Below are 17,081 nucleotides of genomic sequence, written 5' to 3'. Positions count from 1 at the left end.
CACGAGTCTCCCCTTCACAGACATGCCCACTTTATGATAATCACATGCAGTTTGGGGGCAAGTCATAGTCAAGTCAGCACACTGACACACTGACAGCTGTTGTTGCCTGTTGGGCTGCAGTTTGCCATGTTATGATTGGAGCATATTGTTTTATGCTAAATGCAGTACCTGTGAGGGTTTCTGGACAATATCTGTCATTGTTTTGTGTTGTTAATTGATTTCCAATAATAAATATATATATACATTTGCATAAATCAGCATATTTCCCCCTCCCATGTTGATAAGAATATTAAATACTTGACAAATCTCCCTTTAAGGTACATTTTGAACAGATAAAAACTGTGTGATTAATTTGCAATAATGGTGATTAACTATATCTTGATTGACAGCCCTACTTAAAAGCATTTGATGTATCAGCAGAGCTGATTTATAGTTAACAAAGCTGTCCGTTTGTGTAAGTGCTTGTGAAGTGCTTCATGCTGAATTTATTCTCATTAAAAGTCTTTCAGAAGAGATATACTGTATGGCTTCATTATTTATTTGAAGTAAAACCAATGCTGCCGGCCAAAAGTCACCGCCAACCCAACACACAGTAAGTAATCTCCTCACCTATCAGAGGCCGATCACACAGTCGGTATTAGTAGTCAGCAGTTAACATGCGTGCTGTGTCAGTTTCCATTCATTTCTGAAGACAGGAATGCACTGCCCACATATCTCAGCCTACATGGCCTGACAGACTCAGCGGAGGGATTTTTAGCAGCTTGCTCATCTTTTCTTTCTGACATGTTTCAGTTCACAGCAATAAGCCCCGGCTCTACCACCTGGGTCCATTGAACTTAGAGTTGATAAAAGCCTCTATGATGACATTTATAAGCAACATTAAATTAGATCTATGCCATTGTGAATTTAGTTCAACATTTTTTAATTAATATGAACTTTAGTGAGTCAAGTTTCCACAATGCACATAGGGTGAATTAACCTAAAGTGGGACATTTTTTGCATTTCAGATTTCTGGAATATATTGCGATATGAGGCCAATACATTAAATCTACACCCAGTAGCACTCTGAAATCCCAGGATGGGTCCTAATCAAACCAACAAATAAAATGCAGATATCACACTCAAAGAAATGAAGGAAACGGTAGACATGTTAGTACTCTTAGTGCCAAGTTGTCTCAGACTAATCTTTATTTTTCTTTATCTTTATTTCTTTATGTTTTATTATTATAAGAAATGTGGGACACTGAATAGTCTGTTAAAAAACTTAAATCACTTGAATTAATGTAGGAAACACTCAAGTCTAAATGTCCAATCCCATGTTCAGTAATTTAACCACTTATGATGTTATTGCTGTTCCAAAACGGAGGCTTATAGGTGTGGATGTTACACGGAGAGTCCAACATCAAACTATAAACTATAATAGTGTTGAAGCATTTTGGCATATTAGAAAGACATTAAATAGCCTATATTATCATATCTGTTATGCAAAAAAATCACAATTAAATGCACAGCTAAAAAGTCATGAATCTGCTGTGAACTGCAAAGTTAAATGTTAAACCGTTTCATGTTTTTTCATTTCACTATACAGGGAACACATACAACCAGAACAGGCAGAGGGCTATTTGCAGACAAACCTCGAGGCAACATGTAAAACCTGAACCTGCGTAAAACCATTGCTCACCACACACTGCATTATGGATAATAACTGAATAACCTATAATGTTACGATCAGTGTGATTTGGACCCAAATGCAGACACAGACAATGGCAGGAAGTGGAACAAAGGCTTTATTGACAAAAAGCATGAATGGTGAATGGAATGGATGAATGACGAGGCTGGAATGAGCAGAGCAGGAGGGAAGGCAGACGGTGATCCTAGGCACAGGAGAACAAACGTTAGTACACGATCGAGATCAAAAACTAGGAACAAGATTACTCAGAAGGTAACAAGGCGGAGCGGCCGAGGCCAAACTACCACTTGGGTTGAGTCAACGATCTGGAGATGAGTGACTGGAGAGCCGGATATTTATGCTGAGGTGGATGATGAGATGAGAGACAGCTGCGCAGGTTGATCAGGTGAGTTGATTGCATCAGAGAGAGAGAGAGAGAGAGAGAGGTCCAATTCCAATCTGGTCGCTACACCCTCCCACTCCGTGGTGGAGGGAACCCCGTTTGTAGTCACACTCACAGCTCAATGAAGCTCCTTCTTTAAGGTGGAGGTAGAAATACAGCAGCCTCTTTGGGACGAACTTCCCTCTCTACTGCAAGGAAATAAATATCAGAATCAAGAATACTGTATTGATCCCCGGGGGAGAAATTGAGTTACTTTTTGCTCCCGTTCTAGAATATAAATATAAATATATAAAAATAGAGAAATAATAAGAAAATATAAATAAGAAATATATATAACGACAGTGCAAATAATACTGCTGAAAAATAAGATATATGCAAATAATATAAATGCATGCATTTATAAAAATGCAAGAATAGTGTAAAATAAGAATATTAGGTTAAATCTTCTGTATAAATATATGTATTCAAAAATTATAAATATATATATATATATATATATATATACAATCTAATGAACATGTCTAACGTTACCGTTGTCTAGTCCAGACAAGGGTTTATTTGATCTTAAATACTATCTACTTACTTTATGTTGTTGACGTCTGTATGACAATAAAGTAGAATAAACTAAATGCCTATCAGTCTGAGCAGTTTACAGTAAATGTTTGTACCGGTAGTCGCATGGAGCTGACATTGGAGCGTGTTCCATGACGAACACAAAACGGCGTTGCACGTCATCAATAAGGGGAGCTGGTTAAGTCGGCATCGATGCAGGCTGCTCGCTGTTGGAGGGTTTTATAACCCATTTCCACTCCCCAGTGATTGGTTTGGAATTGCACTTAATATGGCGGACCCCCCACGCCAACGTGCAAACGGAGTGGAAGTGGGCCGGAAAGTCTGCCGGGGAGAAGAGCCTCACACCACACTAGACAGACAGGGAACTGGGCACACAGGGAAAAAGGGAAGAGACACACTAGGAAGGCTGAGGTCATGGATGGAATCATGACATATAATGCATAGGCATAAAACTATAACCTGCAGAAATTAGAGCTCATGCCATTTTAACAGAGATGCAGCCCTTCACCTTAAACATCTAAAATAATGCATTAGAAGACTAAAACCATATCAATAACCATTGTTATCTCACAATCCATGCTGTCCCACATTAGGCAAATTATCTTGTCCCACTTTTCGAAACCATTTCCTAAAGTGGGACAATGACAAATTTGATTGAAATAACAAATAGATTTACACCATATTATGATCTTTTTGATGAACAAACATATCATAAACATATCCTGATAAAACAAGCAGGATTTATTTATGTTAAAGAAATGTATACCGTTAGCATTAAGTTTGTCTAAACACTATGTCACTGAGCTCTGGGTGGTCTTCACACAGGCTGCTTCCTGTTTGAAGATTGCTCCACCCTAATCTATGATTGGACATTAGAGAAGATGTGATTTTGACCACATAACACCACAGCTTGTGTTAGCTAATAGTTTTATTGACTTTTATTTGTTGGAGGAAGACCTACACCCCCTGGAGCTCAGGTGTCCCACATCAGTTATCAGGAAACACATCAGCCATACATTAGGGTGAGTTGCCGTAATGTGGGTTTTCAATCCAGCTTTCTTCCTTTCAGTTGAAGGCTTTTAGTAAAGAAGTAAATGTTCACGTGTGAGTCGACCACACATGACAGGAAATCAGTGTTCTCCTCTCTGTACAGTAGAAGGCTGAGGCTGCTGTCGGTGAGGAACACGGGAGCCTGCGGAGGCGTTGAGAGCGACAGCAGAGGAGAGGATATGGTCACAGAGCAACGTCTCTCTGCTGACAAACGAAGGGGGTGCAGTCCTCCACTTTACCACAAAAACAGCTTTTTCTGTGTCAACTGTGATGTTGAGCACCATCTGCTGCAGCAGTCTGAACATAAAGAATATTACAGCCAGGCCTGTCGAACCATTACAATATATAATCACGATTAACTGCATTATTGTCCATTGTTAATCCTGATGAATTGCAAATTAATCACACGTTATTTTATGTGTTCAAAATGTACCTTAAAGGGAGATTTGTCAAGGATTTAATCAATATGGGAGTATGCTTGCTATATGCTAATGCATGTATATAGTTATTACTGGAAATCAATAAACAACACAAAACAAATATTGTCCAGAAACCCTCACAGGTACTGCATTTAGCATAAGAAATATGATCAAATCATAACTTTATGATAATCACATGCAGTTTGGGGCAAGTCATAGTCAAGTCAGCACACTGACACACTGACAGCTGTTGTTGCCTGTTGGGCTGCAGTTTGCCATGTTATGATTTGAGCATATTTTTGATGCTAAATGCAGTACCTGTGAGGGTTTCTGGACAACAGGCCTATTTGTTATTGTTTTGTGTTGTTAATTTATTTCCAACAATAAATATATGCATAAAGCAAGCATATTTGCCATGTTGATAAGAGTATTGTATACTTGACAGTTCTCCCTTTAAGGTTCATTTTAAACAGATGTGTGATTAATGTGCGATTAATTGCAATCAGATATTTTATGTTTTTATTTTTTTTGTCGTTTTTTAAGTTGTTTGCAACACTACCTTTACCATTAATCAACATTACTACCAGCAGCTTTTGGAAAATGATTAGAGTTTTTTGTGGGGGGGTATTCATTTACATCAGCCAGCCCTCTAAAACGAAATAGGTCAAAAAGATTGAAATACGTATGAAAGCTTCACCACAAACAGGTCACATGCTAGTGTTTTCCCCCCCGCTATACTTCCTGGAAGAAAGCCACCTGAAAAGCTGAGGTTGTGAAGGAAAATGCACCATGGGCATTTTCTTATTTCTATACCATGAGAGTGACAAAGCTGCCGTCTCCGTGCTTCTTTTGAGGCTTTTGCTTCTTTTGCAGCTGGATTGTTTATTGATAAAGATTTCTGACCATAATTTAAATGGTTACTTTTCCACCCAAGCAGATGCACTGCAATGCAATGTTGAATGAGTCACACAGAGGTACAACACTAACATGTTGAAACACTTGTCCTGCTTTTGGAGATTTAATACTGTGTGCAGTTAAGGTGAGGTTGGAAGCAAACAATGACGGACCTCTATACATTTGAGCTGCTGAGGTAGAAAAGGTGTGTTTGTACTCAGGGGCACAAGACAACTATAATTATTTCCTTTTTATGAATATAAAAAGATAATGGCGTTGTTCTTCCACAACTCTCACATAATCTGTGAATAGTGTGAAATGAAATGAGGTCTGGAACTGAATGAGCTAGGAATATTTTTTACCTTCATCAGATACTGCTGAGGTTCCAGTGAGCAAGGCACCGGGCCCTTAAATATTTGACTTACATAAGAGGTGACATGTCTTAATGGAATTATTACATGATATTTATCCTCAGAGCATGCATGTAGCACATGAATGACATCCCACGTCCCAACACAGGACGGACATTATGGACATCATCAGATAGGCGTCTCCATCTGCTGGACAGTGAAGGCTGTTACAATACTTTCATTTCAACTAACCTTTGAATAATGTAGCATTGCAGGTATTTACAGATAGCTAGGACCAGTTCTAGGTTCTAAGGAGCAGCTTATAACTAGCACTCAAGAATAACAGACCACAGACCAAGACGTACGTTTGAACTGCTGGCTTATTTATATAGAAAAGTTAGTAGCACACGTACACAAAATCACACATTTCACACACCACACAGGAATTGTGCATTTAAATCCCTGGAAACCATTGAAAATAAAACCCAAAATATCATTAAACATGTATTTCTCCCTATTCTATTTCACTCTGGTTTGATTTAAACCTATTTAAGTTCAGGAGATTTTTTCAATTTAGGCGCCTATAAATTGTAATTTAGTTTCTTGTTTTTCTTTAAGTTGACTCAGTACTAAGTTCTAATTTTTATCTCAGTTAGCCCTTTTCATGACCTTAGTTATATTTCTCTTTAGTTCACTTAACCATTAAGTGAATACAATTACAGTAACACAACCTCTTTGTATCACAAATTCGGCACACAATAAATGAAAATAAAAAAAACAGTTTAACACAGAATCAAGACATGAAACCAAAAATATTCCACTGATCAATTTGTATGATCAACAAATCAAATCTTCACAACTTCTTGTGTAATCAGTCCTTTTGTTAAGTCCTTTAGAAGTTCAAATGAACTCCACTGCGTGTTGCAGCAAAATACTGAAAGTTTAGTCCTACCACGATCCAGGAGTATGAATCAGTGTCCTTATCTCTGAAGTGTAGGTTGACCTTGCAGAAGCAGACACACATCCAACTCCATGTCTCCTACGGGTGGCTCGCCAGCTTAATTCTCCAGCTTCGGTGTGTAACACCAAACGATCCTCTCAACTAAAAAACCTGGCCTGTTGTATAACAGTGCAATACACAGAAAAGTAATTTAGTCTTACATAGTTTATAATAATGAAGTACTTGAGGAGGACTAACACCTGAAAACAGGTTAATGGTCAACACAATCTGTACCGTGCCCAAAAAATGGCGGCTTTAACTTCACTTTACTAGCAAGAATACTTGACCGTGCCTGTTGCATGTAGCTTCTCAACTTGCTTTACACAAAGAAAACACACAAAATGCACATCATAAAACATCCAAAGTGTCTTAGCTTAGCTACTGGCAATGTCTGCTACACATTCAGCTTTAAAACAAGGAAATAGCATGCTAATTGACACGGTAAAAGAACAGTAAATCACCAAATCCTCGTTCAACTCTCAAACAAAAGAAACAGAATCCAGCAATGTGGACAGAAGGTGAACACAAAATCCTCCAAAAATGGAAAGAAAACTCATAAAACTTGCTTCTTTACTCTTATTTTCCTTCTCTTATCATTCGTTCGTGACTCCTCTTTCGCTCTGCTATTCTCTCTCTAATTTTCCGCTCTCACCAGTAAGTGACGCTACGGTTGCGCAGATTCGCCGTTTCCGCTGCACGTGTTTAAAGGAACAGTACACAAAGTAAAATAGAAAAATCAACCATGTAAACTACAATTATGACTGTAAATGTTAAAAACTGAATAACAAATGTAATTTAATTTGCTTACATTGTATTTACTTGTTTAACCTTTTATTTGCTTAAGGTTATATTAACCTAGGTTACAATAACATATGCACACATGCAACATTAATGCAGTAACTGAAATAAGAAATATCAAGGTGCTTTTAAACCCAAATATTACCACTGTGTTTGTCATTAAACAGTAATATACCACTCTTTTGTCATTTATAGCTCATTATGCCGCCCCCAAGTGGCCAAAAACACAATCAGTTCAGGTTCAACACACAGACATGAGATTGATATTGTCAATTTCATTCTCAGCTAGCTTCACCAGCTAGTTAGCGACTAGCAGGCAAAGGAAGTCAAACGGTAGCTAAAGAGCCTGATATCAAAGAACGTATATTGATAAGAAGTGAAAGTCAATTGTTCCTTCCATTGCAACATCAGCTCAACATTGTCTGTCTGCAAGTCTGTAGACTTGTCCATGTCTGTGGTTGGTCATAAACTGCAGACACCGCCCCGTTCATGTGAACGCGCTCATCCAGACTGAGAAACCCTGGATTGATTTACCGAGTTGATAACCACCGTCGTAGGACCGCTTAGCGGGATCTCGTTTGTTAGGGTTAGTGAAGCCAGATAACGCAAAGATACCCTGGGTTTACCTGTGTTCTCTCTCAGGTGTATCTGGTTGGGCCTTATTGAGGGAAAAGAATAAAGAAAATATGAGCCCTATGCACCACTTTGAACTGAATTAAACAGTGAAGAGCACATAGAGAGGATGAATTAACCTGCTTTAGTATGGAATTCCATGTATCCTGTGATAGACAGAGACCTTAGTCCTCCTCCCAGGCTGCTATGAATTGTCAATGGGGGCACACCTCAGGTCCGACACCTTGCCATAGAGAGCTGAAACAACCCTTTTGTGAGATGGATTTACAGAAAGAACCGTATTAACAACTGTTGTGTCTGTTGATGTAGGGGAGCTGGACAATTTAGAGAGAACAAAGTGCTTTGGTTGTAGATATTTAAACAAATTTGACTTAGGAAGACAATTTTTTTGCTCCGAGTCCGAGTGAAGTTCCATCGCTACCCAGTCAGGACAGTCAGAGTGACTCTAAAAGAAAGACCAAAATGCAAGAAATCACAATTTAGAAGCCCAATAATAGAAACGAAAATTTGGAAGGGCAAGGCCACCAGTAGCCTTGGATTTTTAAAGGTGGGCCTTGTTAAGACGAGGACGCTTACCCTGCCATATATAGGAGGAAATTATCGAATCAATATCCCGGTTATGTTGAAATTGTTTCGTAGTACAGGCCTTAGGATCATTACCCTCCGACTCCCCTGCTGGTCTACCTGCCTCACCTGCTTGGTACCATAACCCAGAGTCCACCAATTACTGATTGTAACAAAATCTCATGAGATCATGAACCATGAGCTGAAAAGTGCTGACCAGTCTGATGATGCCAACTCGTGACAGGAGAGATCATAGACTGAACTATGAGACGATCCCATCAGCTGCTGTCTCACTGTGAGAGATGTCTGTGTGTTGGATCCAAATGATCTCACCTCTCATCATCTGCACTGTTTCTCTGCTATGTACTGCAGGTACTTTTACCCCGAAGGCTTTATTTGTTGATTGTTAAACACCATGAGACCCAAAAACCCATGTGGTTTATTATGTGTTATATGCAAATTATTATTTATATCCAAAAGGGAGCATTTTTTAACATCTCAGCTTGTTTTCTTGCTTGATTCCAGGTGAAGCATTGACTACTGTAGTCCAACAGACCCCAGGCTTACTGGTGGAGAGGGGTCACTCTGCTCAGATGGACTGCAGTCACAGCATGAATTGGTATGACATGTACTGGTTTCAGCAGTTACCAGGGGAGAGTATGAAGGTGATCGTCCACACGGTGCCTTTCAAGCAGCCTGACTTTGGGAACTTTAGCCAGGACAAATACTCAGCCAACAAGACTGTGGCTAAGAGCGGATCTTTCACAGTGAAACATGTGGAACCAGGTGACAACGGAGTGTATTTCTGTTTTGTTACGGAGAGAAGCACACAGTGATGCAGATACCTGTCAAGCTGCACCAAAACTACATCAGAGTCAGGAGGGGTTTCATTACTTCCTTACAGAGAAGCTGGGTGACATGTGCATGTGGCTTCACAATGTGGTGATCGTGGTTTATGTTATGTTTCCCATGCCTGCAACACTTTTGCAACCAAGGAAAATAGTATCGCAAGAGTTTTGAGTAACACAGTTTTAATATTAAAAGGATCTTCTGTATCTTTTCCTGTTGCTTTACAGGTAATGACTTCTGTTGACATTTTTTTTGGGAGGTTTTAATTCTGTCATCCATCACAAACTAAGAATATCTCTCTTTTTGTATCCAGGTGCCCTGCTCTTATCCGGAGCTCTGCGGTCTCATATATAAAACAGTGCATAGGATCCACACTAAATTCTTGTGTACGTACAAATGAGGAAATACACGTACGCCAAAAAAATGTTCTGATTTAGAAAACCATGCGTACACCTGCCAGTGTGCAATTTCATTTATAAATCCCAAATCAACTTGGAATTGTGGATCAGGCTCATATCCCACCCTCGACACATTCAACCATAAATGGTCAATGAAAACACCTCATTAGTGTTTCTGCATAGAAATGAGCCTGCTGATCAGTGGTTCTTTACTCTGAAGGAATTTTTCTGACCCAGAAATCGAGGTGCTTGTGGGTGAGGTGGTCTCTGAACAATTGTTCTCTTCTAATTCTCGTATTCACGTAGTCCTCGCAGTACCAGTGCATCCGTCATGCAGCATTACGGGTCACCGCAAAATCTATATGTTTACAGCAATCAAACTGATGCTTCAGAAATGATCGTGTCAATCAGTGTATCCCTACCCTTGGATATCACTTGAAAATGGAAGTTTGACAGGTGAACATGATTTATTTATTTATACATGATATTATTTTAGTTTTCTTATAGATGACTAGGCCTGCATTACAAATAGGACATGGAGTGTAACGATTGTGCGAGAGCTGTCTAAGCCCTGGAAGTGCGACGAGCTGTGAAGCAAATCTTCATAGTGGCCAAACGGTGGTACTACAACTTCCGCCTCCGTCACGTGATGCCATTGGGCCCAAAAATACTTTTTCCCATTGACTTACATTGGGAAAGAGACGTCTGTAACTTTAAACTTTTTGTACAACCGATGATGATAATTTCAACAGCTGCGATGGCTCCACAAGCTGACCACAAGTGTCAGTTCTGTCACATCGTTTAGAGAAGATTATATCAGTTAAAACTGGGTGGGATAAAGGGCTGTGACCAGTAAAGATGTTTCCTTGTCCTGTTTGCATCTTTTCTTAGCTGACACAGAAATAGCAGCAGTCAGGCCGCATGGAGCTCACCTCAGCTGTCAGTCAAACCGACCTGCACAGCTGCTCTTTCAGACAGACGCAGAAAGATGGAGGCTGAGATAAAGAAAAGCCGGTTGGGGGGAAGGAAAGACACAACGAGCAAAGAGAATTCAGGTTTTTGTGTCATGCTTCTTCACTGTGGAACTCAAATCCGGATTGGGTTGGTAATGAACCTGTCTTTGGATATGGAACTAAACTCACTGTTCTGGGTAAGTCTGAAAAATGTTTATATTGTTTGACAATAAGGGAAAAACTGTCTGATTAACTAACTGTCAGATACCTGACTTGGGGAAGAATGTGACAGGCCTGATCCTAACAAAACCAACATGACCATTTTAGATAAATGTTTCCGTTTAATATTATTATATTATATTATTTTTAGAAATGTCTTAAGATTCACAGAATACAAAGTAGATGATATATATTTATATACCTATATATATATATATATAGGTATATAATTTTTTTTTTCAGAAGTCAGATTATGTTATATTCCATAATGTATAATTTAAGATTAGCTGGTTTAATATCTACAAGGCATGGTTTGATGTTTTTCACCCTATTCTCTAAAATCAACCAAATTTTTCAAAAGAATTTTGGAACATTTGTTTTGTGTGAAACTCCAATGCTGTGAATTTGGATTTCAGAGGATGTCCCTTTCTTTTCTTTTTTTAGTCATAGAAAGCAAAAGTTAAATAATAAAGAACACAAAGCGACTTACTGTAAACAAAGTAAAAAGCCCTTAACTGAATACTACTACATGGAGTAAAATGAGATGAATCAGTCATATAATAAAATAGGTAAGTGTTCTGTTCAGCCGTTGTTGTGTTGTGCTCCACTTAACCTGCTAATCTCTGAGAGGGAACTAGGCTAACAGTTCCTGGTAAGACGATAATACATCTAAAGAAACTGAATGATAATGGCACTGAATGGGAACACTGTAACCTGTAGGGCCATGTTGTTTGTATGTGGCATTTATGTTTAGCATGAGAGCATGAATCCTCCTGCGTCCTCCTCACTGTGCATTTCTAAATTCTGGTATTAAAATCTCACAATATCTCCAGAAATTTGATAAGCAGCATTAAAGAAATGCACTCATTCGCTTTCTTGCCAAGACTTGTAAATATGTTGCTGGAAAGAGCAGCCAAAGAACGTACGTATATTACTAAGAAGTTAAAGTCAATTGTTCGTTCAATTGCAACATCAGCGCCTAGCAGCAGAGCTACGCTTCCGCCATTTTGGACTGAAAGCGTCTACCAGACGCCAGTAAAACGTCCGCCTACAAAGTGCCATACACAAGTAAAACTAAATTATTTCTATTATATTGTTATTATTTAATGTTTCTACCAAAAATAATATTCATACTATTATAACCATTGACTTACTTATTCATTTATTAAACTTTTTTGCCCGGCTGCTTCCCAGAGGAGCATAAAGGGAGCGATGGACATAAATGGAAGTTAGAAAAATCACATAGCACAGATTTTAAGAGGAATCTCAATCTTTTTCATGTCAAGGATCCAAAATGGAGTCCAACAGACCACAGACCATGGATGTAGAAGAGGTTGTGTCCTGTGCTTTTGCCCTGTGTGTTAGTGAATAGCCTCCAACTCCATTAAATTCTGTTTGTGTCATGTTACTAGCACTACTAGCTACTGGCACTACTAGCTACTAGCACTACTAGCTACTAGCACTACTAGCTACTAGCACTACTAGCTACTGTCACTACTAGCTACTGGCACTACTAGCTACTAGCACTACTAGCTACTGGCACTACTAGCTACTGGCACTAGTTGCTACTGGCGCTATTAGCTACTAGCACTACTAGCGCTACTAGCTACTGGCACTATTAGCTACTAGCGCTACTAGCTACTGGTGCTACTAGCTACTAGCACTACTAGCTACTGACACTACTAGCTACTAGCGCTACTAGCTACTGGCGCTATTAGCTACTAGAGCTACTAGCGCTTCTAGCTACTAGCACTACTAGCTACTGTCACTACTAGCTACTAGCGCTACTAGCTACTAGCGCTCCTAGCTACTAGCGCTACTAGCTACTGACACTACTAGCTACTAGCGCTACTAGCACAACTAGCTACTGGCACTACTAGCTACTCACACTACTAACTACTAGCACTACTAGCTACTGACACTACTAGCTACTAGCGCTACTAGCACAACTAGCTACTGGCGCTACTAGCTACTAGCACTACTAGCTACTGACACTACTAGCTACTAGCGCTACTAGCACTACTAGCTACTGGCACTACTAGCTACTGGCACTACTAGCTACTAGCACTACTAGCTACTGTCACTACTAGCTACTAGCACTATTAGCTACTGTCACTACTAGCTACTGTCACTACTAGCTACTGGCACTACTAGCTACTGTCACTACTAGCTACTAGCACTACTAGCTACTGTCACTACTAGCTACTAGCACTATTAGCTACTGTCACTACTAGCTACTGTCACTACTAGCTACTAGCACTACTAGCTACTGTCACTACTAGCTACTAGCACTATTAGCTACTGTCACTACTAGCTACTGGCACTACTAGCTACTGGCCGATAGCCGGTTGTTTGGGAACAGAGACGTTAATACATCCACCACGGTACAGGCTGACAGCATATAAAGCTCATGGGTGTATTAGAAGATAATAGTGATGAATTACAGCCAATATATCCATTATTACAGCCACATACAGCTAGCAGGAAGCTGACAGAACCAGATATGTCATATGAGCGTGCAGGGCGGTGCAGTCCCATGGGTCTGATGACCGTTCATTATGCCGAGGAAAATAACTCTGGATTCAGCTGTTAGTGAATTTTATAACTTTTAGGACATAATGATTTAAATGAGGGATATTTAAATGTTCATACTGGGAATATGATTTACCTAAAACAAAATGAGTGGCCGTTGTCCAGAAAGCACCAGAGATGTGTCTCTTTGCAGCAGCTGGTTAGCTTAGCTTAAAAGAAGGAGAAGGAGGAATCAGGGCAGAACTAGCTTCTTTAGCTAGCCTGGCTCTGTCTAAAGTTAAGAAAATCCACCTACCAGCAGCTCTAAAGCTCACTGATTAACATGTTGTATCCTTACTCGTTTGTTTAACTTGTACATCAAACCAAAGTGTTGTCACTGCTGGTGGCAGCTAACTGGCTGCAGGCTGTAGCTCCATATTTATCCAGCAGACTTCAGAGCGGTATCAATCTTTTCATCTAACTCTTAGCAAGAAAGAGAACACGCTTTTTTCCCTAAATGTGGAATCATTCTAATGATTTGTTTCTTTTGTCCCGGCAGATTCAAACCGTTCTATCACCCCGCCAACAGTGACGGTGCTTCGACCTTCACAAAACGAGTGTCGAAACAACAAAGACGAGAAAAGGAGGAAGACCTTGGTGTGCGTGGCCTCTCGTTTCTACCCGGACCACGTGAGTGTGTTCTGGCAGATCGACGCGGTAAATGTGGAAACGGATGGCGTGGCGACCGACAACGCTGCCCTGTGGGAAGGTGAACATTACAGCATCACCAGCAGGCTGAGGGTCCCGCTCAGGGAGTGGTTCACACCAGGCAAGAAGTTCACCTGCACCGTCAGCTTCTTCAACGGGAACGAGACCGTGCACCGTTCAGACTGGGTCGAAGGCGTTGAAGGTACGTTCATTTGCAACTCAGAAGACGTGTTTTTAATGATGTGAAACGCCAGGACTGCACTGAAAAAAAACCTATATCTACTTTATCTTCCTGTCAGGACCAGGAGCTGGAGCGATAAGAGGTAAATATAGTTTTGTGTGAGCCTATCAAAGCATCGACACAACTGAAACATGTCATTCATAAAAAGTGATGCAATCTCTTGCAGAGAAATATTTGAGGATCACGCACACTGCCAAGCTGTCCTACGTTGTTTTGATCTTCAAGAGCAGCGTCTTCGGAGTCTTTGTGGTGTTTCTGGCGTGGAGGCTTCAGGTTCGTCCAACCTGACTCATTGTGGTGTCCCTGTACCAAAGAAATCCCACTGGAAGTGTTGTACTTGCCATAGAAAATGGCTCTGTGAATACTGAATGAAATGCTCATGGCCAGGAGGTGTATTTAAGCCCCTATCAGACATTGAATACATAACATTGTTGGCTTCACCTGTCTGTTAAAGTGATGGCTTTCTGTCAGAACAAAAGTGTCTGACTGGGCTGTGGTCCAATAGTGTTTTTTTGCTAGGGAAGGTTCCTAACTGAGTGAAATGACCCAGAAGTATCAAAGTGGCAGCCATGGGGTTAAGGTTAGGGTTAAGGTTAAGGTTAACCCTAACCCAGCCATGATAAGAGCTGTTGGAATTCTCTGAATGCTAAGGAAAGGAGCTTCAATGCTTCCTTTCTTATCTCCTTTAGCAGAGGATACACTGGAGCATCCTTTACCAAAGGAAAGGAGAGAATAACATCCCACAACTCATTTAAAGTAGCTGTCAATCAAATTATTGTCAATAGTTGAAGGGACTGTTTGTAACTTTTTAAGCGTATAAATGTAGCGGGTCGGCACACATGAGCGTTCGCATATGCACGCTCGCGTGTGGCCGGAGCCTCGTCTCCGCTGCCTGCTCTCCTTCACTCAGACAGCACGCGCATCCTCGCTGTCTCGCTGTCTCGCTCCACCTCTAGACGTGAACGCGTGCTCACTCCACATTGCAGAAGAGTTAGTTTCGTCAAAATTTAGTGTAAATTTGGAGCGTTATTTAAGAGAAGCCAGTATGACATGGTTGGTACCGATGGATTCAATAGGTTTCTAGTTTCATGTAGATAGACAGAGAGATAGACAGATAGATAGATAGATAACTTTATTTATACCAAGGGAAATTCAAGACCATGTATCTCCACTCTAGTTTTAAAACTGAGCCCGCTACAACCTAAAAATCGCAAGTCGCATTAATGTGTTAAAGAAATTGAAAGTGATGCACCATTCAGCCGTCAATAACGTCCACCGTTGCTGTTTAATTGAACACTGTGGATAAATTGAAAGCAACCTTCTTAGGAGGTGTGATTCTGTTTTGGACAGGAATACCTACTTGAACTGTACAGCATTGAGATCACTGTACTCATTGTCTGTGTTATTATTAAAGTTGCTATAACAAACTGAAACCATCCTGGGTAAGTACAGCCGGGTTCTCTCAGCATTGTGGTCGTCCTTATGAATTCTCCTTTAGATCTTTCCTTGACCTCATGATATTTTCCATCAAGGTCAAGGAAAAGTGGTTAGAAAAAGACAGGATGTTCTGTTTGACTGCAACCCATCACTGTTCTTTCACCTGACTACATCAGTGAAGACCAGGTGGAGGTGTTGGAATTAATATAATAATTGTATAGTTTTCTTTAATAAACCTCTGAAAATATCTCCTTCTCTGTCTGCTGCACAGAGTCGTCTGGAAAACAGCGGGACTGAGAGCTGAGCTGCACAAAGCAGCTGATTCTCCTGATTTCTGTGAATAGAGATTATAAAGTGTGCATGCTGAAGTGCATTTTGCTTTCAAATCAGTTACTCACATTCTGCACAAATTAGAGCAACTTGCTTGACTTAAAAAGTAGGGCTGTTAAAATGAAAGTGATAATTGTTAATGCAAATTAGTTTTAACGCCACTGATTTCTTTAACGTATTAATGTAACTTTTGACTTTTAGGTTGTAGTGGGCTCAGTTTTAAATCTAGAGTGAAGATACTGGTATCATATGAAACTAGGAAACCTGATGAATCCATCGGTACCAACCATCATCGTCATACTAGCTTTAAAGAAGGTTAAATAACGCTCCAAACTTACATTACATTTTGAAGAAGAAAAACCAGCATGATCATTTTCAAAGGGGCCCCTTGACCTCTGACCTCCAGATATGTGAATGTAAATGGGTTATATGGGTACCCACGAGTCTCCCCTTTACAGACATGCCCACTTTATGATAATCACATGCAGTTTGGGGCAAGTCATAGTCAAGTCAGCACACTGACACACTGACAGCTGTTGTTGCCTGTTGGGCTGCAGTTCGCCATGTTATGATTTGAGCATATTGTTTTATGCTAAATGCAGTACCTGTGAGGGTTTCTAGACAATATCTGTCATTGTTTTGTGTTTTTAATTGATTTCCAATAATAAATATATACATACATTTTTATAAAGCAACATATTTGTCCACTCCCATGTTGATTAGAGTATTAAATACTTGACGAATCTCCCTTTAAGGTTCATTTTGAACAGATAACAAATGTGTGAATAATTTGCAATAATCATGATTAACTATATCATGATTGACAGCCCTACTTAAAAGCATTTGATGTATCAGCAGAGCTGATTTATAGTTAACAAAGCTGTCTGTTTGTGTAAGTGCTGGTGAAGTGTTTCATGCTGAATTCATTCTCATTAAAAGTCTTTCAGAAGAGATATACTGTATGGCTTCATTATTTCTTTGACGTGAAACCAATGTTGCCGGCCAAAAGTCACCGCCAACCCAACACACAGTAAGTGATCTCCTCACCTATCAGAGGCCAATCACACAGTCGGTATTAGTAG

General features: G+C 40.0%; 1 protein-coding gene across 1 annotated transcript; it reads left to right on the top strand.

Moving 5' to 3' along the window:
- Window positions 1-8,582: 8,582 nt before the first annotated feature.
- LOC119501241 (M1-specific T cell receptor beta chain-like) lies at window positions 8,583-16,217 on the top strand. Its single transcript, XM_037791482.1, has 7 exons — window positions 8,583-8,725; window positions 8,879-9,178; window positions 10,601-10,750; window positions 13,843-14,193; window positions 14,291-14,314; window positions 14,399-14,505; window positions 15,941-16,217. The coding sequence occupies exons 1-7, from the start codon at window positions 8,656-8,658 to the stop codon at window positions 15,971-15,973; spliced, it is 1,035 nt and encodes a 344-aa protein (XP_037647410.1). The 5' UTR covers window positions 8,583-8,655; the 3' UTR covers window positions 15,974-16,217.
- Window positions 16,218-17,081: the final 864 nt, after the last annotated feature.

Source organism: Sebastes umbrosus, chromosome 14, assembly GCF_015220745.1.
Source record: "Sebastes umbrosus isolate fSebUmb1 chromosome 14, fSebUmb1.pri, whole genome shotgun sequence".
Lineage (NCBI taxonomy): Eukaryota > Metazoa > Chordata > Actinopteri > Perciformes > Sebastidae > Sebastes > Sebastes umbrosus.
Note: the sequence above shows the minus strand (reverse complement) of the source record. Positions and strands in the feature narration are given on the sequence as shown.

Coding starts and splice junctions, on each gene's coding strand:
- LOC119501241 (XM_037791482.1), top strand. CDS start 8,656: ATGTCTGTGTGTTGGATCCAAATGATCTCACCTCTCATCATCTGCACT. Junction 8,726..8,878: donor TTCTCTGCTATGTACTGCAG/GTACTTTTACCC, acceptor GCTTGATTCCAG/GTGAAGCATTGACTACTGTA. Junction 10,751..13,842: donor AACTAAACTCACTGTTCTGG/GTAAGTCTGAAA, acceptor TTGTCCCGGCAG/ATTCAAACCGTTCTATCACC.